Source organism: Embiotoca jacksoni, unplaced genomic scaffold (assembly GCF_022577435.1).
Source record: "Embiotoca jacksoni isolate LCO1_2020_lvr unplaced genomic scaffold, fEmbJac1.0.p SCAF_32, whole genome shotgun sequence".
NCBI lineage: Eukaryota > Metazoa > Chordata > Actinopteri > Embiotocidae > Embiotoca > Embiotoca jacksoni.
In genome coordinates this window covers 1,660,485-1,687,296 of record NW_027185384.1, presented here as the reverse complement: position 1 = coordinate 1,687,296, position 26,812 = coordinate 1,660,485, and the positions used below count along the sequence as shown (strand labels likewise).

At 40.1% G+C, this 26,812-nt stretch overlaps 3 protein-coding genes across 9 annotated transcripts in view; all 3 read right to left on the bottom strand.

The window, feature by feature from the left end:
- The window catches only part of mybpc1 (myosin binding protein C1), a 31,282-nt gene extending 13,290 nt beyond the window's left edge, over positions 1-17,992 (bottom strand). For 3 of the 7 annotated variants that reach the window (XM_069164768.1, XM_069164769.1, XM_069164773.1), the window contains exons 1-13: positions 17,716-17,992; positions 14,204-14,230; positions 12,365-12,436; positions 9,826-9,873; positions 7,926-7,967; positions 7,309-7,350; positions 6,497-6,607; positions 5,553-5,701; positions 5,344-5,461; positions 5,143-5,194; positions 4,432-4,488; positions 796-962; positions 523-655 (exon numbers count right to left, since the gene is read on the bottom strand). In XM_069164768.1, the coding sequence (XP_069020869.1) occupies positions 523-655; positions 796-962; positions 4,432-4,488; positions 5,143-5,194; positions 5,344-5,461; positions 5,553-5,701; positions 6,497-6,607; positions 7,309-7,350; positions 7,926-7,967; positions 9,826-9,873; positions 12,365-12,436; positions 14,204-14,230; positions 17,716-17,737 (1,040 nt within the window). In that variant the 5' untranslated portion in view covers positions 17,738-17,992. The remainder of the gene's footprint in view (positions 1-522; positions 656-795; positions 963-4,431; positions 4,489-5,142; positions 5,195-5,343; positions 5,462-5,552; positions 5,702-6,496; positions 6,608-7,308; positions 7,351-7,925; positions 7,968-9,825; positions 9,874-12,364; positions 12,437-14,203; positions 14,231-17,715) is intronic. The other 4 variants (XM_069164770.1, XM_069164771.1, XM_069164774.1 and 1 more) reach the window with 4 other exon arrangements.
- Positions 17,993-20,886: 2,894 nt separating this feature from the next.
- Positions 20,887-22,579, bottom strand: spi2 (Spi-2 proto-oncogene). The gene is made up of 4 exons (XM_069164708.1): positions 22,528-22,579; positions 22,001-22,098; positions 21,705-21,858; positions 20,887-21,335 (listed from the first exon to the last, which is right to left on the bottom strand). The coding sequence occupies exons 1-4, from the start codon at positions 22,577-22,579 to the stop codon at positions 21,028-21,030; spliced, it is 612 nt and encodes a 203-aa protein (XP_069020809.1). The 3' UTR covers positions 20,887-21,027.
- Positions 22,580-23,029: 450 nt separating this feature from the next.
- Positions 23,030-25,432, bottom strand: spic (Spi-C transcription factor (Spi-1/PU.1 related)). Its single transcript, XM_069164900.1, has 5 exons — positions 25,404-25,432; positions 25,162-25,249; positions 24,847-24,968; positions 24,665-24,770; positions 23,030-24,572 (listed from the first exon to the last, which is right to left on the bottom strand). The coding sequence occupies exons 1-5, from the start codon at positions 25,404-25,406 to the stop codon at positions 24,094-24,096; spliced, it is 798 nt and encodes a 265-aa protein (XP_069021001.1). The 5' UTR covers positions 25,407-25,432; the 3' UTR covers positions 23,030-24,093.
- Positions 25,433-26,812: the final 1,380 nt, after the last annotated feature.

Below are 26,812 nucleotides of genomic sequence, written 5' to 3'. Positions count from 1 at the left end.
CTGCTCCTGTTGCGTTTGAGCAGCACCGTGACGTGCACAGAGCTCAGAGGAACTGTAATGTTCGTAGGTAAGTACTTCAAGTTTCGTCGCTTGATGTGCATGGACCAGCGCTCACAAAAACGTGCATAACTCGGCCACTGAGCTTGATCAAGCGATGAAATTTGTAACACTTACTCAGTGGGGTTATACCTTCCTCCTGCTCTGTGCACGTCATGGTGCTGAGAATTGTTTGCACGCAACAGGAGCAGTCTCGGAACTTATTGATACACCTTCGTATAACTCTTGGGGTATTTGTAAAGATGTCTATGGAGCATTTCAATGGCTTTGTTTTGTGTGTGGAATAAAAACATGTGAACCATTGTGCCTTCGAGAGATGCAAGAATGAAAACATATACCAGAGAACTGGTAAAGGAAAGGCTTTTCCACAAATAAAAGACATTTTTGATAAAATGCCTTTTATTTGTGCCGTGTTGAACCCGAGAAGACGATGAACCGAAACATGAAAAAAATTTGGTTGCATACTTGGGAGTGGGTCTGATTTCCTGTCCGTTCTTGTACCACTTCAGCTCAACTGTGGGGTCAGCCAGATCAACCACCAAGCGGATCTTTCCACCTTTATCCACCTGATACGCCGGATCCAGCTTCTTTGCAAATGCTTTGAAAAGAAAGGACCAGAGTCAGAGTAGCAAAAAACAAAAATCAGCATTAAGATCAACAACAAGATCAAGCTTCCCCTGTAACCAAACGTACAGTAAATAATTCACCAGTTGAGTATTCCCACAATGATTTGTCTACCTTCACTCTTCTTCTCCTCTTTAGGAATCTTTTTCATCCTCTTCAGCAGACCCCTCAGATCTGTGATGCCGTACGTAAAGGCAATCTTTTCATACTCGTCTGGACGGGCTTTTTTCAGGATCTCCCACACATCCACATCAGGACCGTCCTCCTGTTGCTTGGGCTCCCTAGTGGTGCCGGATATGAGGGAACCACGTGAGGACAGGGGTCATATGCTGGTGTTTGCAACGTGTCCTGAGGAACCGCTCATTAACCTCTAGAATAAGGGGTGTTGGTGTGGTCATGAGATCGGTCAGTGTTTTTTTACTTGGATAATGTTTCCATTGGTGCTGCCTTTTTTGGTTCAAGCATGCAACCCAGTCTCACATCAAAATGTATAATAGCCATGTTGGTCCACAGTGCAAAACATTAGTTTCAAAATAATGGCTCACAAAATGTGAGATGACTACATTTTTCTTGGCCCATTATTGTCTTTTGGTCTGTATCAGTGTCACGACTGTCCATAAAAAAACACTTATCTCAGATATATGCACAAGCTGCCTTGGGTTCACGCACCAAAATCCCATGGATAATGGTTCGGCTTGAAATAAGTGTTTTTGCTTTATTTTTGCTTCCTCATGGACTTCAACCCTAGTCTCCTCAATAAAATTCCTGTATTTGATCCATCCAACCTCCTCCCAGCACTGAAACAAACTGTCATCTAATTTTTCTCCATGACATGATTTCCTTCTCTGACAATCCAGTCTCAGATGTAGGCATCTCACAATTTTGAAGCCATTAGTGTGAAACACATACGTTTTGCACTGCGGACCAATGTATTAAACATTTTGATGTGAGACTGTGCTGGCTTTGACTCCACAGAGCGTTCCTCGGGACATGTCACACAAAGGGATGGGCATGATGAGCTATCTACCTGTTTGTCGGCATCGGCTCTTCGGTCACGTGTTAACAGGGTAGCAGGGCTATTAATACAGAGGTGTTCTCGAATTTGCTTAGAGGTTTTGGAGGTTTAAATGTGTATGCAAGTTTTTTCAAGCTCTTATCCAGCAGGATGTTATTTGAAGTGTTTCGAAACCTTGAAGCACAAATAAGGATCATTAGCTGCATGATTATGATTACGTTGGCGTGGGTGAGGCCTAAGACATTGACTACGAAGCACAACGTCCCCGACTGCAGCCCAAATGGGGACCTTTGTTGCACATGTCTTATTTTATATTATATTATTTGTCATTATATTTATGTACACTCAATTACTAATGGAAAGAAAATGAAAAATGAAAAAGACTGAAGGAAAATGGCAGAAAGTTATTGAAACCACTGGACACTGAAGGCCAATTTATGCCTTCATAAATACTTAAAGTGGCTTTTCAGTCCTGTGAATACCTTGTTAAGGTAGTTATTAGTGAAGTATATTATTGTCCTCTACAAACCTGGTGACCAGCTATTGTTCTGAGGTTTTCTGGCGAAGGAAAAAAAAGAGAACCTGGAGTGACGGCCAAGAAAACATCTTGTTACTGGGCCACTGGAAGGGCCCCTTTGCTGATTTACTCTGGTTTGCCATTGAATACAATAAGATTCTTGTGAATGGACTTTTTAAGGTTTCTATCATGCATTTAGGAAGGAATAGGTTCTTCTAAAGGTGGAAGATGATACAAGGGTTTTTATCAGGGTTAAGACATCACACTGGAGCAATCACAGATCAAGAGTGTTTTTTTTTTTTTCATTTGAGAGACAATGCTGACTCATTCAATACACTGTAATGCCTAACATTTCTGGTGTAATAACATGTTGATATGCAGCATGCATGAGTTTAGGGCAAACCTGCGACAAAGATTTTTAATGCAGGTTTTAACATCTTCATATCGCTCGTACGAACTGGCCCATCCCTTTGTTTGGTGTTGGTTTGAGTGATCACGTCAGAGATGATCCGACACTGTTAGATGAGGACAGAGTCTATACAGGAGTAGATGTTAGATTAGTGAGATCCAGGTGAGTAAACATGTCACCCCGGACATGTGTGTATCCGTTAGTTTAGATAAAGAACATTCAGGCAGTCTTTTCTTTCATAGACATTTTTCCCAAATGTCTGAAAGGTTGGAGGTGAATAGCGTAAAATATTATTCCATACTTTGCTTGTGTTTCTGATCTGTTTATTTTCAGGCAATTCTGAAGAAGGCCGAAATAAACATGGTGGTTTTTGCCTTGTATTTCTAAACTGAAATAAATGACAATGTAGTGATAACACTATTTTACAGCATCATTTCACCGTGGCCCACTAGCACATCCTTAATGATCCAAAATGGTGCTCTTCACCTCATAAAGGTGCTGCTCGATGAAGAGTAGTCACCTCACAGTGTTGATGACACGAGAAGGCCCATTTCCATCATTACTGATTGCTGACCGAGCAGTTAGGAATGCTGCCTTCAAATGAAGTGTTACCGCACTACAGTAGGCCAACACTCTTGCTCGTCCACTTCCTAGAGCTACATGTCATGCTGGGGACTCTACAGGATTACAGTACTCACCCGCAGTAAGGTCTAATCGTTTTAAAACCTATATGGTTTTCTCTCTACTAACCTTTGATTTCTGAATATGTAGGGGAGAAGAAGAGACAAGCCCAAAATAAATGGATAATTTCGCCGGTGAACACGGTGACTCTATTCGTACTCACACTTAAACGCTGCACTGCATCTCAAATATGCATCAGGGTGTTTGTTCTGAGCCACCGCAGCAGTTTTGCTATAACACAGGGGTTTTCAAACTGTGAGGCACGCCTCCCGGGGGGGGCGCAGGAGAGTTGAAAGGGGGGAATTTTAAGCTCTTTAGCTCCTGATTGCTGCTATTTGCGTCACACTTCGTACTTCTAAGAGTCATAACATAATGTGACAGACAGACACTAAATGTTTGTCTCTCTTTGCTTAAAAATAACTTCTTCCACAGTGCAGTATATCATGTGACTCGATTCATGTGTTTAGTTGTTTGTACGACGCCCCAAAATTATTGTTTTGTTTTTTAGCAGACTAACAAACACCATTTCCAATAAACCCTACACATTTACGAACTAAACGTCAATACTGCAGATTTTTAATAGGCGAGATTACGATGAGAAAATTGGATAAATTACTTTAGAAGAGCTCGTGGGTGAGTTTCATGGATATGGATGAAACCAATTTACGATGACGAAAGTTCCTACAATGGCACGCTTGTAGTGGATGCCAATTTGTTGAACAAGCTTAATTTTTTCAGAAAGACAGAAGAAATCCCAAATGAAAGATACATTCAGTTTTCTATACATCCTGTTTGTATCTTCCAAATCATTATGGGAACTGTATTTGCCAAATTTACCTCCCCCAAGACCAAGTGAGAATATTGGTGGGACAAAATCGATGAAAATTAACTTTTTTCATGTTTCAATATAAGGGCGGACGCAGTTCTTTGTTTCATCTGAGGTGTGGCCTACAGTGCCGGACTTTGAAAACCCCCGATACAGCATTAAGAATCATCTGTAAAAATGTACTTGCCACTCATACAGTTGCCTAATACAAATCAAAAGAAGCACATCCAAAACCAGCGGGATGGGGCTTAAAAATGCTGAATAGGATAAAATCCACTTGGGTGTCGGGATGTGATTCTCACCTATGTTTAAGGAGACCACTAAAGTCAAGCTCCCCAGCATCTTCTTGTCCTTCACTGCTGTTGTTAACAAGGAGAGATTAATGAAGATTCAATCAGTGCTGAAACAGTTACAGGCACTAGAAAACAATGCTAAAAGAGCAACACAAAGCAAAGGCTCTGATGTCAATCGGTGCATTAGCTCCAAGCTAACTCACGATTGGTGCTTACACAGAAACCTTTTTTTTTTGTCTTTTTCCCAGATAAAAACTTAAAACAAGGTGGTTTGTGTAAAACACATCAAGAGCTGTCTTGCATGTGATGATGCAATGGGAACCGGGACGCTTTGCATTGCTTTCCAGTCACATTGTTTGGAGGGAGATTTAAAGTGCAAGAGTTGGCCTTTACAAATTGAGTTGGTTGATTTGTAATTACCTTGAAGAAAGGTTATTTACATGATTACAACCATCTTGTCACACTTATATGTCATTCAGTAATATTACTGGAAGGAGAAATGTTCATTGTTGTTCCTCATGAAAGGGCACTTTTTCTTCATGTTTCAGGGGTCTTTATGAGTAAAGATCATTTCTCTTCTTTGAAATAGACAACTCGGTTTGCTCAGGTGAAGAAGGGAAAAAGGAAAAACTGTTGAATACTAAATGTATAAAGGTTCATCCTTTTTCATCCCTTCAGAATATCAACATGTCTTGTTGCTGCATCATGTCTTCTTATTACCTTCTTTTGAAAGCTGATCGAATATCAATATTCTGTGAGCCCGTTTCCACTTCTGTAAAACAGTAACAACACACAATACATGTTTTATGCCCTGCTGAATGTGTGCTGTTTTTCTTTTACTGTTATAATGTGCTTAGGTTAGGTTAGGTAGTTACTTTATTAATCCCCGAGGGGACATTTTTTTTAGTTGTTGTGACAAACCTTTAATTTCCAAGTCAAAGGAACAGCTGTCAAACTTGTCCTTGTAGGTGACCTCGCACCTGTAATTTCCAGCATAGTTATCTTTGGCCTTGATGATGTGCATCTCAAAAGTGTGGATCTGCCAAGAGGGTGATACGCCAGAGTTTGTCACAAAAGGTGGTGCTCAAATAGAGTAAGCTCCTGAAGAAAGTCGAGGGTAAGCAGGTTACCTTAGTGAATCGGTCGAAGGTCTCTTTCAGCTGCAGGTGCTTTCCTGTCTTGCTGGCCAGATCCATCCATTTGCCTTTAAACCACTTGATAGCGGGTTTGCGAAGAAGATCTTTGGCCTCCACCTTGGCAACAAAACTGATGTCACCACCTTCGGACACAAAAACACAATATGACCACAGAGAAAGTTCCAAGTACCCGGTTTATAATCTGGTTAAGTACCAACAAAACAAAAAATAAATCCTCTTTAATGGGAAAAGTTAGATTCATTGTCAATAAAACACATTCTCGCTTATACCAGCAGACTCTTAGATTTGTCTGCTACCGCCTTACTTGGTTTGGTATGATCAGTAGTTTATGGTGGCTATTGTTCTGTTGTCTTTCAAGGACGACAATGGCCACTGTTGAGTAAAAGTTTCCTCGACTGATTTCAGGATTAAGGGGAATGTGAGGGTACCTCATGCTGTGCTGCATGTTGGGATGGGGGCCTCATTTTATAAGGAATGTGCTCTTACTGCATGGCGGTGCCAGAGCATTTAAAAAAAAAAAAAGGACATTTAAAATGTTAAATGTGATGTAAAGGAGAGGAGGTGGAGTGGGAAACAGAGAACGAAAAAACATTCAGCTATGTGATTATGTTATTGAGTCATAGGCAGTTGGTTTGTTCAGTCACATGATTAATAATCCCCACAGGAAAAAAAGACAGCCTCCGACTCAATAACTGAAAGGCAACAGGATCCTCTAAACATGGCACGTTACCCAGAATTCAACACGGTGTGACGTCAGCTTCACATTTCTGGAGCAGTTTAGGGAGCATAATATTTTGGACTCCTGATTTTTTTTTTTTTTTTACTTCTTTACCACTTATCAATGCTTAAAATCTTTCCTTTTCCAGTTTACCTTTGACTTTCCTTCTTTAACTCGTCTCTCTTGTTGTGTCACTCACCCACAGGGACGGTGCTACTCTGGGGTCTCTCGATCAGCAGCGTGGACAGCGGTGGAGTGTCAATGAGCTTGTCCAGATCATCTGGAGCCTGACCCTCTCCCAGAGACCACACTGGTCAGTGAACACAAACACACACATGACACAGCTCTCCTCTGACAGTGTGAAAATAATACAGTGAGGAAATACTTCTGATACCCACCTTTCACTTTTCGTCTGAAAGTTTTAGTCTTACCAGAGTACAGTTACAAAGACAGACTAAAAGACGTTTTCTCACGTTCAACAATCACACCTTACACAGCAGCAGAATCTCAGCTCTTTGCAACATGGAAAGCATGAAGCAGACGATGTGAACATAAAAAAAAGAAGCAGAACCTAATTTTCATTAAACAACCATAAAGGAAAAGCTCTACTGGGTTTCTAAATTTTTCATTATATGGATGCTGTAGTTTTCTTTGCGATCCAAGAGGTATGAATGTTGTTGAATTATTGCCATATCCACGTTTGCTGTTGGAGGTTCTTAACATAGTCTGCCTTAAGATTTGAAGCAAGTTTGCCATTGAGAAACTTTTGTCTATCAACCGTTCCCTGCTATTTTTAATCCTTTATCCAAAAGCAAATGAAAAAGATTTATGTTTTTTTTAAAGCCCCATCATGTCCTCTGTAGGCGAAGAGGACAGGAGCAAGAAAATAATCTTTTTCATGTTGCTCCACAAGGCCTTTAAACAAATAATACCGGTCTAAATTCCTCTTGGAGTGAATGGGAAAAATTAACATTTATAGTCTTCTTATGTTTTGGACTACCATTTTATTACCTGAGTCTTTTCTCCCCTTGGCTGTCACAGGGATGCTATCATCTAAACAAAGACAGAGAGAAATTTACAGCATATTGTAAGAAATAGTACTGTAAAGTCCACTGAAGCAAGCACACACTCACAAAATGTGAAACCAGCAAGCAGTTAAAAGAGTTGCAAGCAGTGACCTCAGGAATTCTGAATCAAAGGTCTGAATAAAATATGTTTGCGATGCTCTTTTTTTTTTTACTTTCAAACTGTATTTGGACACTAATTGATGTTTGAAAGTAAAAAAATCAGACTGTTATGATCAGAATTCCACATGTATTCACATAAATGGCAATTTATGTGTACATAAAACAATCAAATTTGATCATTTCGCCTGACATTAAAATTAAAATGGAAAAAATAAGCTTAGTGCATTGATATATCTACATTAATATGTTAGCAAGGAAAGTTTGAACATCTTTAATTTGTTCTGTTGAAAAGCTAATTTTCAAACACACAAAATATTTAGAAATAAACATGTCTCCAGTATGTTTCCTACGTTCAGACAGTGGGTCATTTTAATTTAGACTAAGCTACCAGTTTGGTCAAAGGAACTAAAATGGTACTGGGATTTAACAGAGGGATCTTACGAGGCAGCTCAACTGAGAGTTTCTTGATTGAATTGACGTCCTCTGTGGAAAAAAGCACAGTTATTATTGAAATTAATCGGATGGTTTAGATGGTTCGATGAATATTATGTTTGCAACAGTTTTGATTTGACTCCTTTCTGGATGTTTGGCTCATCTATTCTGAAGTTCGCCACGTGTAAATTTGCCAAAACAACTCGTATTTTCTTCATCCTTAAAGCTTGAAGGATGAGAACATGAAGGAACTTGATCCCGGATTACAGGATGGCACTTATACCCAAAGACTTTCCATGCTCCATAAGGTACCCAGATGCCCCCAAGTTGCAACCCACTGTGATGTCACAAACTGGTTTGTTGACTGTTGTTTTTAAAAATGGAGTCTGGCATTTTAAGCTGTCGCCATCTTGTTATTTTGGAGCCAGAACTGACTTTGGCTCCTCCACTTACACTGGAAACTGCCCTCGGCATGCCCCAAAATGTACCTTTCTTTGAGGTATAATATCTATTTATTTATGGAATTATTTTTAGAAGGACCACCAGAACACTGATCAGAAAGACCGAATTTAGCTAATGAGACCATAAAGACTTGTGGTAGAAATATACTGACTTTGTATTTAATGAGAGAAGTTGATGCTTTTTGAATGGGAGTCTATTGGCGCCAGAGTTTTCTTTGGAGCCAGCCCTTAGTGGCACTCAGTGGTATTGCACTTCAGGGCATTTCTGCATTGGCTTTTGGATGCCTTACATGCTTTGGCAGTTCTGGGCCTAAAGATTATGTGCATTAACGTCTTACTCAGTGAAGCCAGCAGATTTCATCACCAATTATGCTGGGTTTGTGACACTCAAAAAAAAAAATCAGTTTTACAGCCGTTCCTTGCTAAAGATTGTGTGTCCTTACATGATGAACATCGAAGTTGTAACTCGGGTTTGGTCCAGCCTTTCCTGGGGGCTTGGATGAGAGCAAACCAATTGTTGTGGCAAATCTACATCCGTTTTAAGTTCCCCAACCTTTAAAAAGTGCAGCGCACAGCTGCTCGCCTCAACTTTTCAGCCAACCAGGTACAAAAGTACCAACATACTAAATGTTAACAAACAACTTGGCGAACGAACAATTTCAGAAGTTTCGTTAGCTATTTGTTATCAGGATCTGTTCTTTTACACAACAGCAACAAAATTCACTGATTCTGAAGGTGGGAGTTTGTTGATACTTAATACCTCACGGCACGACGATCAAACTGTTCTGGGACACGGAACCAAAAAATTTAGAAACTTAAAATCATTTGTATTAATATGCATATACACAGTTAGCATACATGTATTTGTTTGGAATGTATAATGCTGTACACATGTGAAACATCTTTGTCACATCCATCTTTATTTAAGATAAGGAAATAAAGGTTGATGTGCCGGTAAGAATAATACTGTGACATTTTGCATGTAGAATTTCACACACTTTTTACATGTATGTCAGTGCACAGACATACATTTGAATATTTACAAATTGGACACATTCAAACAAAAAATATTTACCATTTGGACTGTTGAGGTAATTTGCCAATGCTTTTATTTCATAACTAAACAAAACAAGCAAACACTAGCCAAGAACAAAAGAAAGCTGAAAAGCCCTTTACGCATCAGGAAACCAAAATAGTGGAATATTTTATTTTGTTGTTCTTAGATTCCTGCCAGCAGAGGAGCAATAAACCGACCAATGTTAAAGTTTCTGCAACAGCAGTGGCTGACGCAAATTTCAAAACTTTGGCAACATTTCTGGAGGCGGTACGTTGTTTTGAGCCTGATTTAAGTCAACTGCTTCAATACAGCCATCTCTCAAAGAGTAGGGAGAAGAGGTTAAGAGAAGAAATTAGGAAGTAGTAGGATAAGGGCTGTTATGAGTACCAACCTGCTTGGGGTGTTGGGGATGGGGAAGTGTCTGCAGCATTATCATCATCTGCAATAAAGGGTTCATTCACAAATAGACAAGAGGCTCCGGGTCTAGTCCAACAAGACACAAACTCGGCTGGCCGTCAAGGCCCTCGAACACATGCGAGACAAAATTTTGAATGGATCACGACATGCAGGTCTTGGAAAAAAAAGAATCAGACCAAAGTTTTGACTGGTGATTTGTCTTGTGCCTTGTAAAACCCTAACTATGTATGAGAGATGAAATGGTGTGCGATCACAGCTGCGTGGAAAATCAAGGCTTTGCGGCCATTGCTGCAAGGGTCTCAGTCGGCCGTACCAAAAGCAGAAGCAGTAGCACTACAGTGCACGTACACACACAGGTGTATCAAATAAAATTCAGCCTTAAAGCAGCACATGTTTGCAAAGAAATGCTCATGACCAAGCCAAGGAAACTCTGCGTCGCCTCAAAGAATGACAGTTGTTTCACCCGAGCTTTATCTTCTTTCTTCTTTTTGACCGTGAAGATCAAAATCATTCATTACAGCTGAAGTGTCTATACAAATAATATGGATACAAGGCCAGCACTGTTTATAATGTGTTCGTTTTTTTTTTTTTTTTTTGTCGTTCTGCCAAAATGTTCATGTTTTTAGATTATAGCTAAAAAAAAAATTGAGTTTGATGACTTACCTGGCAAACAAATTGCATCACGTTCAGTTTCCAATCTCTGGACCTAATTCATACTTCAAACAGTCTATATCTTATTATACATCTGAAAACTGAGACAATGCGCCATAAAGTCTTCCAGTGCAAGAATGTCATTTTAATTATTTTTAAGTCGGCATGCAATTAAAGCCAGGGTAGGACTTTCAAAAGGCAAACGATAAATCAATGCATGGCTCCAATCAGTCAGATTGAGTGAAGTCCATAGCATTCTTTGCAGAGAAGTAAAGGAAATCTATTAGCCCTCTATTGAGAATAAATCTAGGTTCATGTAAGCTAAAAAAAAAAAAAAGGGCAGTTGTTGCCATGCCGCTGAGCGATTGTAGTGTGCAACTGAAATGACTACTTGCAGGACTTGTTTCAGTAGCATTTGACTTTAGGAGCTAGAGGGGTGAAATATGCATCTTCACTTAGAGAGACATGGGATTGATTCGAAATTTAAGAGGATACTTACCGGGTGGTGGGGAAGAGCAAGGGGCCTCTTCCTTTACAGCAGAGTCAGTGGACTCTGCTTGCTCTTTCACCCCAGCCCCACCAGGCTGTGGTTGGTTCGAGCCATTCTCGGCGGTACTCGGCTCCGGAGCCACCACAGCCTGTAATGGCTCAGGCTCTGTGGGCTCTGGGTTCTTCCCATCAGTTTCTACGGTCTCTTTTCCCTCTGCTACTGCCTCTGTACAGCAGACAAAGCGCCAGGCTGGAGCAGCAAGCATCGAGCCCAAACACTGGCAGCCTTACAAGACAATGCTTGCACAATCGAGGAAGTTATAGATAGTAAATGACCAGATAGATACAATCCTAACTAGTGGCATTTGAGTCAGGAAGGTAAATTCAACATGTTAGGCTGATGTTTATCAACTTTAATGTCTCCCCTGTTCACCATTTTATTTGAGCCTTTTAGCATGCTAAAACTACTATTTGCCACCATGTGGCATTTGGTCATTATAAAACAAAATACAAGATGATGGCAAGTTCCACCAAAGTTACTGCAATTCATCTTGAGGGTAACAAATATTTATACAGAATTTCATGGCAGTCCAGCGAATAAAGCTTCAGCCATTCTGCTAAGAAAGATAAATAGCAACCTTGTGTTGGTGGTATGGAAACCAGAATCAATAGGATTCATCCTCTTGGCACTATGAATGTATGTACCAATTTTAAAATTTGCAATCCATCTGATGAGTATCTGATAAGGTGGTGGACTCACAGACTAAAACACAAATGACATTATTAGAGCCAAAGTCAGCTGTTTAAAGTCAATCAATTCTGTCCACTGCACAGTGTGATATGTCTCATGTTTAACTCAAATACACCAACGGAGCACCTATCGGGTCATTGCATATCTATACCATACAGTGATCAAGGAGGCAGGGATTTACTAACTCGGGTGTTAGATCTGATGGCTTGCACCTTTAAATTTGTACAGTTGGTCTTTGACGAGAGCCGATAGAGTCAGTAAAGCCCAACTTCCATAATCCCTTCATGTACCTCCTGTTTGATGACTCACTGTGTCGTACAGTTTCACAAACACAGCCACGGCGTGAGTTAGTAACATGCATATCGAGCAGTGGAGACTTGTGAATATGTGCACGGTGAGTGGGGTGGCCTACTTAAACTGCAGCTAACCTCATTAACTTTTTGTGTGAACATAACGGTGTGTTGAAAAATAATACTTCCACAAGAAAAGTGCAGTTTCAGGTCTCTGAGAGTGAATTAAAAACTTGTGATGGCACACACCAAACGAACACGTGATGTGAGTGTGATGTGCAAAAGAGAGACACATTCTGGCGCCAGTGAAGAGGAGCGCCAGTGTTACCCACCTGGGGGTGGAGAAATCTCCAGGGAAATCTCAGGTAGGGGTGGGGCACCGTTACTGTCGGGGGCAACACTTTCTGAGCATGTGACAAATACAGTGGTGGATGGAAGAGCTGCTTTTAATAAGCACAAAGCTTCAGCATCTGCAATGACTCTCAGCCTCTCAGACACTCACACATCAGACGGAGACACACATCTATATCCACCCACCTGCCTGCAAGTAGGCACGCACACTTTGTCACCATAAATCATATTTTTCCAGAGCACTCTCACAGTTACAGATACATACATGACATATATAGGAATAACCTGTCTTAAGGCTACATTACCTGTTTGAAAATGTATAAAATGTGATGTTAATATTTTAAAATTGAAGATCATTGATCTCCATAGTTTAAATGCACATTAATAGACACATTAATAAACATACTAGCTGGAAGTGTCGTGCTTTCTCAGGCAGTATCGTGCAGTCCACCTCAGTAGTAACTGTGTTAGAGCCTCTCATTTCAAGATAAGATGTACTGGCAACTAAACGGGTTGCACTGAAATGGGTTGAAATGCAAGTTACCACTAGTTATATAATACTCTATTGTTGTCCTGTGTCCTTTCCTCTATTTTTTTTTTATTTTTTCCAGTAACAAGTTTACTAATTACATTTGACAAATAAATAATTAATACCAGTAAAGCTGTGTTCTTCGGCTTTTGAATGTTTGATGGCGGTTTGGGGAAGCAGTGAGGCTTTCACTAACTTTATCTGATTAACATATTTTGCCTTCTTAGCTGGATTGCCAATGTTAGCCACAGGTAAAGCTTCTGTGAACCTGCAGCTTCACAGTGAGGACGGGACTAATGAAGTGCGGTTAGGTGTTGCTGCCAAGGCTGATGGTTGTTGGTGTTTTTTATTTCTACCTGTGAATATGTGGTATTGTTGAACCTTTAGTGGCATCTAATGGTGAGGATGCAGTTTGTAGCCAACGAGATACCCCTCGATCCTCGATACAGTGGTTGCAAAACTCGAAAGGCCCTCTCTCTTTGGTTTGTCCCTTCTGGGCTACAGTAAAAACATGGCAGTACAAAATGGCGGACTTTTTTTTTCTCCCTCTGTTAACAAAAACTAAACAAAAACTATTATATTTAATTTCTGACAACAGATGCTGTTAAACTAAAAACTAAACATTAAACTAAACCGTTAATGTAACTCATTACTTTTGATTTTGAGTAGTTAGCAATTGATTACATAAAAAATAACTTGCTGAACACTAAATCATGAGCTAGTGCAAGAAATTATTTATTTGAAGTTTTCCCAGGAATATTTTTAGTCAGACCCTAAAAAGCTGAGCTCTCCCCCCGACCTTAAGATGCTGTAGCTCCAAGGTCAAACCACAGTGCCCGACAAAAAAGCCAATTGCGTGCCAGCAAGTTCCTCACATTGGACAGCGAGAGCATCAGCTGAATCAACAGAGAGGGATCAGCTGGCTGGTGAGAGGAATGTCAGACAGCTCGGTCGTCGCCACAGATCACAACAGCAGCACATCCATACTGCCGACTATTGGCTCCACATTTACACTCCTATGCGTCTGTGTTTGCACATTCGCGCTGAGTTCAGGGCTGCGATCGCCATGTTACATGTGAAGACGAGTTCAGTTTTGCCCTATGTCTTGTAAGTCTCAGTGCAAACAAGGGTTGGTGCGTTCAATAGAGCTGTTCTCTACTCGAAATGCATGAGTTGGTCCTTCCTTCACTTGTGCAACTACCCTTTTTTAAGAACCATTTTGATGATTGTTTGTCTTTCACAAATCTAATCTGCACGATTGTGAGGTGACGGAGATTAGATGTGAACTCACCTTCTGGTTGGCCATTTGACGTCTCATCTGCAGGAGGAAAAACAAAACACACGACTATCAAACATGACAGTAAGATTTCTTCTGTAGTTTCTTTAATGCAATCAGTAAATTCTTTTGTCTGTTTGAACACAATGACCCCATTTTATTGATAGCCATTCACCCGAAGCCGTATTATCTTTGTGCTGGGTGACTTGCTTATCATGCTTAGACACCACATAGACTTAACTGATTACAAAGGAGGCCTCCATGACACACCATCTGTTTGCCCTCTGCCTTGTCAAGACTTGTAACAGGACTCGATGCGCGGTCTCCGCAGATCAAAGCATCCATACTTCCCTTTGCATTGCATGATCGGGTTAAAAAAAATTAACCTCTATTGTTATTTGTGGGTCAGTGGAGCATGGAGACATCAGAGGTTGTCTAGTGCTCGTGGTGGCTTAAGACCTGTCATGAAACATCTGGAGCAGCCTGTTCTTTTGTTGTCCTTGCACAGGTTAGATGTATATGTAGGGATGGACCCTCTAACATACATAGCTGCTGCAAAAATGCAAAAATGTTGAGGCCAGTAGAACTGTTCTTGATAATGAAAATAACATTAAACAGGAAAAGGAAAGGCTTAGTAATCCTCTCTCTTTTTCAGTGACGCAACTTCTGTCATTGGCCTTCTGTTCACCTTGATATTCCCTCTTTATGACAGAGAATAAAAAATATAAGCCCAGCAATCGCATTGGCGATTTAATTTTACTGTAAAGAGACAAAGAAAGCCTTCCCATTGTTGCTCTACATCACTGAGAAAATATAAAAGTATAAACACAATTGCTTTTGGAATGTAGTCAAAGTAATTCAAAGTACAATCAGAATCTACACTTCAGGTATTGTTGTAGTCACAGGTTGTCATTTGTATTTTAGATCAGTGGGCCGGTCTTTCTTAATACTTTTACTTTAGAGCAACTTTCCTTCCCTTCATACAGTTTTTCAGTTCCCACTGCCACTTGTTTGAAGCCAGTTTATGAATATTGCAGACCTAATTCCACGTACATCTGCCCACCATTTTTAAGATATATTTAATTCCCTTGCTCCTTAGCCTCTGATATCCCTCCATTTGTAATGATTCCCTGTTCGCATTCCTCGTCAAAATTAGCCGCAGTCCCACCTCACTTCAGAACAATGTGTCGCTGGCGACTGGACCACAATCCTGCAGGGTCACATCATGTACCCAAGAATGAGCCCTGCTCGTTCTCTGTCTCATCACCATTGACATAAGGAGGGTGGAGAAAGGTTTTGTTTTACCTCTGAGGACTCCCGGTGCAGCTGACAGGGCTGCAGGTATTTTCAGCTGTTGTCCCCCGCTGGCGTGCAGACAGAAGGGTTCATACAGGCTCTGATGTGAGCCAATCTGCCAGCAGCTTCTTTTTTCCTAATATAGACCTTTATTACTTCAATAATTGTGAGCTGACAGTAATGAAACTGTTTTCATGCACTTTAGTTTTTCCTTTCACTTTAAATCCTCGATTCTTGTAAGTCTGGTTTGACAACAACTTTAAGAGTCTGGACTCAGATGGAAATTAGCTGCCGACAGGTCTTCCCCCTGTATTTTATCATGGGTTTGATTTATGAGGTGGTGTTCTGTAACACAAAGCAATGGTGTCGGTGGACAGAGCCCGAGGAGAGTGATAGACCGCAGTGACAGTAAATACCAGGAGGTGAAGACATTGGGCTTCACTACCGCTGAAACTCAAACCTTCGTCACCTTGAGTACAGCGCTGGGGATCAGGTTAGAGGTTTAATGGGGAAGTGCCTGACCTCCTCCGAGTGATCCTTCCCGAGCGGAGTCTGGCGGGGAGTATGTCTGTTTCGGTGTGGGGGGGGCGTCAGTGGAGGAAGATGACAGGGAACAAGGGATGGGGATTAAAAGTGCGCTCATTCTGAACTATTCCAGGGACAAGAATCCCGGTCCCAAGAGATTTGCGGACAACTCAGTCAGTCTGTCATCTCTGCTTAGGACTTTTTAAAGGCTTTAGAGTGGGGTGTCTAAAACAACAGCGCTGGCCTCCTCCTCTTCAGCTGTTCAGGCTCATTTAAAGAACAATACTTTTCCACCCTTATTTATCTGCTGCTCTGGACTGGGCAGCTATTTATGGGGAGTGTTTGGAGCAGACTGGAATCTGCTGCCTATATTTTGCCGCAGCTTTGTCTCTGAGGGGATCAGGGATTATGTTTATGGCAGTGGATGGACCATGCGGGGGCACCTGTGCTTGACTCTTGCGGGTACTGACAGCTATATCACTTTATACACTCTACTTTCTTAACCACAAATTACCCAAAAATGGAAGCTAGAATTTGTACCTTTATGAATTGAGTTTTGGAGCTTGCGGATGGATTTTTATTGATCCCAAGCCAATATATTAGCCCACTAGACAACAAGTCATGAGAATTTGCTTTAAGGGGCTTTATGTATGGCGTCCTCTATCTTCAAAGCCAAAGAAGAACATCTAAAAAAACCTTTAATGGAAGATTGAAATCTTCATGAAGAGGGGTCTTCTCTCTTTTCAGACATGTATTAGACAATGGATGTGTCAGGAGCAGACCAACAGTTCTCTCGAGCATGATGGGTTTATTAAAAACTGGTATCGGCTCTCGCCAGGAAGTCTTCCAAAGCCCTAAACGAAATGTTCCATTTCCTCTACATGGGCATGTCTGGGTCGACTGCAGACCCCCAAAGAGCTGAGGTAATGGGGAGGGAGGGAGTAATACCATACTGTAATGACAGACACAAGCGGATTAAAGGGGAATGTTGATGGACATGATGGTACAGATGAGTTATGGGGTGGAATATAGGGTCCAATTTGAGGGTGGGACAGGGGACGGGTTAAGATTCTGTGAGTGGTTGATATGGACTTATATTATGGGCAGGATAGGGGTGGGTCTGAGGGGTCCAAATTGGCCGTCTCTGCTCGGCTCCTTTTAGTCATCAAGAAGAAATTTACAATCAAGTTTTTATTTGTCCTCACAGGGCTCAACCCTCGCTCTGCTCATCCACATTGCATCATCCTTCACTGGGAGTTTTCTCGTGCCCAACTCATCAACATTACTCCGCTGCACTTCATCACGTCCCCCTCTAGTCGGATCAGTCCAGAACAATCCAACATGCCAACCCTCCCCCAGCAACAATACCATCAACTAAACCTCAAATCTTCCCTTGCACCATGGATGGTAGAAACATGTTTTGCATCAGTAATACAATACCACAGTCAAAGTCACTTTGAGGATTCCTACGAATGAGCTGGCAGGTGAGCCGTAAAGTGATGGAGCTCCCCTGCTGTGAGGAACAGACTCTGCTCCCCTCAATCAAAGACAATACACAGGCGAACATATCAAAAGTAACACACTTTGTACAAACAGATTATTTTACAGTATAAACTAAAACATGCAGTGCTGCAAGTGTTGTTTGGACCTCATGCCATGTTTATAACACTGTTGCGTGCTTTGATGTCGCCAATCAAGACTCCTACCTTTCTTTGTGGGCTCTGGCATCTTGAGCCGCGTCCCAAGAAAACTGTCAAGGAGTCAAAGGGTGCAGGTAGATAGCTTCAGAACAGTGTGACTGTAAGGTGTGGGAGTCCTCTGGGTCCAGGAGGGACAGAAAGATGATGATGATGATGATGATGATGATAGGACAGTAGCAGGAACAAAAAAACACAACCTCTGGGAGCCCTCGCACCGGAGTGATGGGAGATGAGAGCACAGGGATACAGTTTGGAAATCTCAGTGAGGGACAAGAGGAGGACCAGTGAGAGATCCAAGAGGGACTGGCTTTTAGGCCTTTTATAGGGAGGTGACATGCTCCTCCTCTCTGTAATCGACAGTACAGCTCCATTCTACACCTATAGCATCACTGGCCACTGGCTGCTCTGCCATCAACAAGAAGTACATGGGAAGTTTATACTTTAATATTCATAAGCATGTAAGCACACAGTCTGAGTGGGCTGCTTTGTTTTTGAATGCTGAAGTTCTACTGTTGGTTGGGGTAAACAGTAGAACAATGGGGTAAACAATGTAATAACTACAATGTAATAACTACATTGTCAAATTCTGTCTTAAATTATTAGGAAATGTTTTTTTTTTTTTTTCATCTGATGAGCCTTTAAATACTAAGATCTGCTCAAACTGAAGGTAAAACAATTTTTTTTGTCTCAATGCACACCAAGCTCATTGGTATCCAGAATATACAGAACCTCAACATGAAGTTAATTTTTTTTTTTTCAACAAATAAATACCATCCTGAAGTAAATGCTGTATTTGTTGGTTACTATTTTCAGCCACGGATATTGTGTGTAACCAAGTATTTAAAGCTGCACAATGATGTATGTAGGATCGACTCAAAATAAACTACAATGCCCACGCTTGTTGTAATCAAAGAAATACTATAACTATACAGCTTATTGCTTGAGTCACATTTCCAAAATCCTGATTTTAGACAAATGTCACAAAATGTCAACATCATTGTGGCTGCGTATTCTTTGTGAAATTATTTACTTTGCCCTTTGGAGTTAAGTTTGTCATTATTACTTTCAGATTGCTCCCTCGGTTGGTGAAATCAGGAGGTGGGATAAAAAAGGAAAAGATGTCATCATTGCCGCAGGTCAAGACTGATGTAATTCTCTCCGACAATACTGTTATGCTTACATGATATACAACACATTCAGAGAATTAATATAAAAGAAGTTTTAGATAACAAGCCGGGAGTCTGTGCCAGCTTCCACATATCAGTTTAATCCGGGTGGTATGCTGTCCAAGAACAGCAGGCTTTCCGACCTGGCAAACAAATACTTGGGAGATGCCTGGGTGATGGTTATATGGCCTATACTTAGAAAGCTATTGTAAACCTTGACATTTGACATGTGTATCTGACATGAAAAGAGGGTTTCACTCTGAATTATCTAATTGAAGTGTCTGCTTTGGTCCTTAATTAATCTTTTTAGCACGTCCAATTTAAGCGATAAATCAGGTGTATTCTTTTATAAGGTCGTGAAGATTAAACAAAGATGCAGAAAGCTGCTGGATTTATGAGCAACAAGGAGCCCAGTGCTTTTTTAACCAGAGCACTGAAACTTCTTCACATGCCCATGCCTCTAGTGAATATCACAACCACTTGAGCACGTTGATGATCTCCTTATGGAAGTGCACCTAAAACAGCCACCATTAATTCCTCAGACAACCGAACAGGACAGTCAAGGCAAGGCACGGCTCTATTTTTGGGCGGTGGACATCGTCTGTGAGCAGGAATGCAGCTTATATCCTTCTGACTGAAATTTAACGTCATTGCTCAGACAGTTGGAGCACATAGGAAGATTTCTGAAATGAGTCACTGTCACTATAAAATTAAACCCACACTCCAAACCAGGGAAGCCTTTAATTAAGATCACACTCCGGCCTTAAATAATAAATATTTTATTGCTTTTTATTATTTTATTATTATTTTATTGCTTTCCTGTATGCTGCTGTAGCGAAAAAATTTCCCCTTGGGGATTAATAAAGTAACTACCTAACCTAACCTAACCTAAATCACTGTTTTCATAGATGAGTTTATGGCCTTTCTTGGTAACAGACACCCGTAGCTCAGTTAGCCCATTTATAACCGGACCGGGGCTCCAGCAGTAAATACTGGGCTTAGGGAAGTATCATGTGGGTCTGCTGCAAAGAGCACAAAACCATTTGGTATCGCCTGGGACAGCCGAAATGTAAAAGAAGCTGGAGGCATTGAGAAGGACGACACTGACACCCTCTGGTTTCTAACAGCCATTTAAAAACTACATGAAGAAAAACACATGTTCATACACAACTGTCAAGAGGAAAGATTTTTTTTTTTTTTTTTTTACTAAAAAGTGTGATCACTTAGGAAACTGATCTATCTTTTGAGAATTACAAAAACAATTTTTGACAGATAAAGAGAAATTGGGGACTTGGGGTGAAAGATTAATCATGCCTTAACTCAAAAAATATTCACAATCAAAAATCCGGTATCTGCATAAATAAAAGCGTAAACATTTTCTGGAAAATGTTTTTCAAAATAAAAGTCAGCCACTTTACAGACCCTGTACACCTTCAGGTTCATCCTCTCAGCACTTTGTTATAGATACACTACCTGGACTTACTTTACATTTCTCTCATCTTACTGGTTGATTTATTGCATCTGTTGTATTCTAATTAAAATATGAATTTGAATCACCTTCAACCTGAGCAGGTCTGATTAGCCACATTAAGTCAAAAACACCTTTGCAAGTGTGCTGCGGCCTTTAATCAATAACAATGTATCATATTTTGTCATCATACAGTTAAGTTAATCATATGTTTGCCATGCTAAATCAATAAATTCAGTCATGAAAGTACAATGTCTCTCTCTGAAATAATGTGTAGTTGTTGCACAAGGCTGCAGAAAATGGAAATACTCAAGTAAAATATCTGAGCTAAATATTTCACATGACTAAATGTATAAATGTAAATGTATTAAAAATCTAAAGTCAAAAACTTAAGGGAGTTTGGCTGACAGTTCCCTCATTTAATCCTTGTTTCATCATAAAATAATGTCCTGGAGCAAAAACAAGAGTAAATGTGTTACAAAAACAAAATAATAACAGTAAAATATGTTTGCTTTTTATTTCTTTTTTTTAATATTTACACCACAGGCTGTAATAATACAACACAATTTGTCCCACCCATACAGGGTAAATATTTTAAATGAAAGTTAAGTCTTCTCAAAATTAAAAACAGAAGAAAAAAAGTACATATGTAGATGATATGAGCTACATGATATTTAGTCCACATCACGACTCTCCTTGATGACACTTCTGCAGGGACATTAGGGTGTCGCTGCTGAACTGGTAGGTGAGCTTCTTCTTCACCTTGAAGATCTCTCCTGACCGGGCGTAGTTCCTGAGCGCCCGGGCCATCTTCTGGTACGTCATGGGTCTCTTGTTGCCCTTCCTCTGCCCCCAGAGCATTGCCACCTGGTCCTTATTCCTGGAGGAGAAGCGGAAAACACCCACGGCTGCCGGCACCCAGGACAAGCAGTGCGTCATGTTTGGGTCTTCCAACATCTCAAACAGGAAGTGGAAAAGTCGCACCTTTCTCCCTGCAGCCATGAAGTAAACTGTAAGTGTCGTGCATGGTGAAGGGGATTTAAAAAGAGGGAATATCTTGGCAGCTGTGCCAAAACAGTTAACACTGCTTACAGTTAATAATTTCCTCAATTGCAGCTGTTCCCAGAAAATCTCTTCAGTGACTGGATGCCATTTAGTAATGAGGTTTAATGTGTAAACACTGCGGTTATCTGATAGATATGTAAAAGCAGCTATTGAGCTAAGCCATGCACAGCTCCATTGTTTTTTTTTTTTTACCGTAAAGGGAAGGTCTCTCATTTACTCTCTTGGTATTGTTTCCCTCAGGCTAATATCAACTGGGACAATAACAGTATCTGGTGACCACAAAAAGGAGAACTCACCACTCCCCGCTGATCTGGCTGCGTGTTTAGACGATTGTCTTGTTGATTCAACGTTTAGCAGTGACCCACGACCAGTCAGTGTTGCTGATGTGTTTTGGCAGAGGGCTGGTTGGGCATCCTGTGCCAGGAAGGGCTGAAGTGCAGGTTTGATGTCCTTTGATAAGGAAAATGGTGGAGAAAACAACTGCAGAAAGTCAGATTTCAGAGTGTTTAACAGCCTTAAAACTTAGACAGGTTAAACAGTAGGTGCATGTTTTTCAGCATATGGAAAGAAAAAAGCATTACAACATGCTTACAGGTGGCTCATAGCATGTCCAGCGTTGCTCGCATGTTTCACCCACAGGCGTGCTTCTTTCATTCACGGGCTCACCTGCAGTCCAGGACACCTTGTTCCCTACACCAAAAAACAACTTTCTCAAAGACTGCACTCAAACTGAGTCATAATTAAGCTCTCCAGCCTTTTTTCTTACCATGTTCTGCAGTGTTTTGTCTGTAGTACTCCTCCAGGAACTCTAGAATCACCTCCAAATCAGACTGAGTCTCCTGCAAAGAAATCTATTAAAAGATAAATATTTTTTTTTTTTAAAAACAGCCCTTAAATATATCATTTTCAAGTTTTTGCCTTGAAGAGATATTGTAGGAAAATCTAAGCTCTTTACCATCACTGATGAGGCTGATTCTAATGCAGTGCAGTCCTTGCAGTTTGGGAGAATTTCACACAACTGACTTTGAGACGCTTAAGTACCGGTACTCTTTATTATACCCCCCAGAGGAGCGGGCCATTTTCTACCCCGGGCTCACAGGAACAATGACCACAGCACACCAGCACCAGCACCAGTCAACCCATCAATAAAGCTTCGCCGCACTGACCACATCCTCCCCGCTGAACCAGATAAGACCTGGCCTGGAGACAGCCCCTACACAATACTCACTTTTCAGGAAAAACACACTTGCTGACATATTTTTCCTCTCAGGATGTGTCTTAATTTCAGATTTTGCGTTTCTGTTGTAATATTTCACTACGGTGGAGACAGTGCCAAATCTTTCAGCACAGACTTTACACTTTTGTATGACAATACCAGTGTGTCCTTTTTTGACGAACAATAAAAGATGTGGCAGAAACTATATTTTCAGGTCATAGAAACAAGAAATACTGAGAACATACAGACTTTTTTTTATTTTAACAACAAACAAAGAAATTATAATATGATAAATAAACATAAATTGATACACAACAAATATATACACAATAAGTATACCGTTTTTGTTTAATACTTTTATTTATTTTTGTATTCAAATTTACAAGTCATTTAAAAAATGCTTATTACTAAATGGACCCATAGACAACTTGAATTAATATTACATTAAATATATTCACAATTACTTCTTGTTGCTTTTTCTGCTGTCTGATATATTGTCAAAATGGTTTGCCTACACTAGTGAAACATCTTTGAACATCCTACTGTGTATTTTTGCCTTGTACTTACATAAAATAGTTGTAAAATTATGATAATTATCAATGCTCTAAACTTTAATCAAAATTAAGGTATAGATTAAAATACATTTCAATAAAACAATAAAATTGAGAACCACCAGAAACATCTTGTTCTCAGATTGTATAACATTTTACCAAAAAGGTCAATTTGCTAGAGATACAATGCATGTTTTACAATATACATTAAACAGACAGATAAACACCAGCTATAACACAAATCTAAATAGCCTATTTTGTTGACAAAAAAGCTGCAAATCTTGATGATTTTTTCAGTTATATCCACGATATCATTGAAATTAGAAGTTTCAAAGAAAATTTAGAAGAATTTTCCATCTATATTTTGAAGTACAAAATTATTTACAGGTAAAGTACAGTGAAACTCCTTCATATAGTATCAAAACAGTTCAAATAATATGTGCAGACACTTTTTTACAGTTTGTAGTATAAATTCACAAAGACTCTTACTTTTAAGGGATGGAATTGTTGAATTATGAGAAGTCTCTGACCTCCTCTTAGACCTGGTTCTCCAACTTTAATTTTAGTCTTGATTTGTGCTTTATATAATTCAGGCGAGCTGACTAGAAAGGAGAAACTTACATGTTTAAACATTTACAAACTGCTGGAAACAGTTAAAAAAAAAAAAAATTATGATGAATATTTCTCTGTCAGATTAAATTGATCATTAATAAAAAAAAAATGTTAGATTCAGAAAGTTTTTATTTAAATTTAAGCATTCTCTTCATTCATGTATAAAAAAAACATTTACAATAATTAAATAATGGGAATCATCTATGTCTGAAGACTGTTAATGAATTAACAGTACAACATAATAACATGCGGGGGACTGAATATGAGAGTCTTTGAAAATCTTTCCCTCCTGTGAGAAAACTCGGCTCAGAGAGTGGTTGCGGTGTGTGAGGTGAAGCTGGAGGCCAGGTCGTAGTCCTCCTGCAGCTGGTAGTGTCCGTACCAGCTGTGCCAGTCCGCCGCCGAGCCGCAGTAGGTCTGCTCAGCGGGGTTCTGCTCCTGGGTGTGAATCTCCTCCTGCGCAGCATGGCAGGGCAGGTGGACGGACACCTGTCCGGGGCCGAGCCTGTGCAGGATGTCTGGGTTGAACTGGTAGGTGAGTTTGCGGCGCACTTTAATGATCTCACCGGTGCGGCTGTAGTTTCTCAGAGCTCTCGCCATCTTCTGATAGGTCATGGTCTTGCGGTTGCCCTTGCGCTGGCCCCAGCACTCAGCCAGCTTCTCCTTGTTCTTGGACACAAAGTGGAAGGTGCCGCTGCCGCTGTCCGTCCACTGGATTGAGTCACCCATGTTGGGGTCATTCAGGGCTTCATGGAGGTATTCATAGAGTCTGAGCTTCTTACGCCCTGAGGAGATGGAGATTAGTCTTGTTTTGCTGCGGATCGAACAAAAAATGTGAAACCTGCTTATTTGTTTCTGAAAATCTGAATGTGATCACCTTTGCTGTTCCTCTGTGGTGGTAAAATGGAGTAGAAATGTGGGGATTCATTCTGCACGGAGTGACTCAAGGAGACATCAGGGATGGTGTGAGACCAAGACTGCGGCTGGAAGAGAAATAGTTCAAGTAAAATCTCCTTCTTGTATCTTTCTTTTGTTTTTCAGATACACTACACGACTTACATTTGTGTCATTCCAGTCATACACAGGTGCCGGGACATCAGACTGATGTTTGACGAAGCAGCAGGAGATCTGACACTGTAGAGACGACTGCTGGCTACCGAGAGCCTCATAATATGTGTAATCTGAAAAGAAAAAAAAGGTTACAAATCCAAACATGAACACATCCAGTAATATACTGTACAAATCAACCGTAAAAACAATCAATCACTTAAAATGTCTTTTTAAAACATTAGTAGAAAAGAAAACTTGGATTTTAAAGATACAAATAAATAACAAAATAGAACAAAACAAATGCAACAGAAATTTAGTATTTACCTGAATCGTAATATGAATTATTTGAATGTTGATGAATCACATCGATTGCATCCTGAAAGTGCTGGTTGATGTCGTTGTCCAAGGACATCTGGAAGAGACATTAACAAAGAAATCATTTCACACTAAAAAAATTTACAATATTGTAAATTTTACAGGTTAATTTTATGTTAAATAATTGAAAAATCTTGAGCATAAAATGAAATAATAAAATAAAATAGCTGTCAAGAAACCTGACAACTCACCATCTTGTATGTCTGAGTGTTTCTCTCAGGTGAGGTCATTTCTGTCTTAACAGGTGAACGCTGCTACACTATCACAGGTGTACAGTTCGGACAGGTTTATATATGTTGCAGACCTCCAATACCTGTTCGCCATTCGGCCACACGAATAGGCGGAGAGGCCGGTCAATCTAAATGTGTTAATGTGTTAGTACACTTCTTCTTTTTTGGAAGCACAGATCAGATAGATTTAGGAGCATCATACTCTCTCTCTCTCTCTCTCTCTCTCTCTCTCTCTCTCTGTCTCACTCTCTCATTATGGAGATCACAATCTTCGAACAAAAACCTCTTTTATTTCACACAAGACCCAGGAATACCACCAATTCTCTCCCTGACCTGAGAATTTGCATACTGGGTGAGATATGTATCGAATATACACATCTCTGTTATGGGTTGTACAGTTATGCACTTTACTTAAAATTCTTATTTGACCACGTAGATGTGCAGGGAATTCTCCATTGTGGTCTTTGCCTTCTGTCAATAATGTAAACAAATGAACATTTGCATAATAAGACGTGATAAGATGTGAGGATATTAGAATAAATTAATTGCAGATTTGTCAGATTTCACTGGCAGTAAAACACATGAATGTTTAATTTATGTTACACTCTAACTTTAGTGTAATTTTGATATCATTTATCTTTTTTCCCCACAAATATTTAAATGTTGCAAATGAATATCTTCCTCAAGAAATACAATGCTTTATTTTTAAATCCTGCAAATACACTGCACAAAAGATGATACATTTACACAAAAAGAAAGATTCACTTAATTCGATTTTTTTTTTTTTTGTATATGTTTACCACACTTATGAACATAAAAAAAAACAGACATCTTTATTTTGGCCTTTTCCTTGATTTAAATAAGCGTCTGGTAAAGGTTATAAAGGTTAATGGTTAATAATGTGGTGATCACTGTCAGTCTGTGTGCTTTTCTTTCCCCACAAAGCCAACCCTCCTGTTCAAATAAACACAGGCTTTTTTTTGAGAAGTTCATTTATCTCGAGCGTGCCGTTTTAAATATCAACCGACTTGTTTCTGAAGTTCCCCTTTCAGCCCAGTTAAAGTGTGATGGCCTGAGAGCTGAGCTGGAAACATCATGGAAACAAAGATGCACAGATTATTACATGACTAAAAGTCACATTATCTGGTAACGGTGTCACTCAGATGGCGTGACGGGACTGATATCATTGCACTGGGTGATTTCTTACTCTTAAAAATATTTTCTAGTTTTTCCAAAGAAAGAAAAACATCTTGTCACAGTAAATTACCTTGTGTGTGTGTGTGTTTTTGTGTGCATGCATGCAAATATACATGCCAGTGTGTGGTTCATGTGTGTGTTTCCTGCCTGTGCAGCACGCTGATAAAAACAAA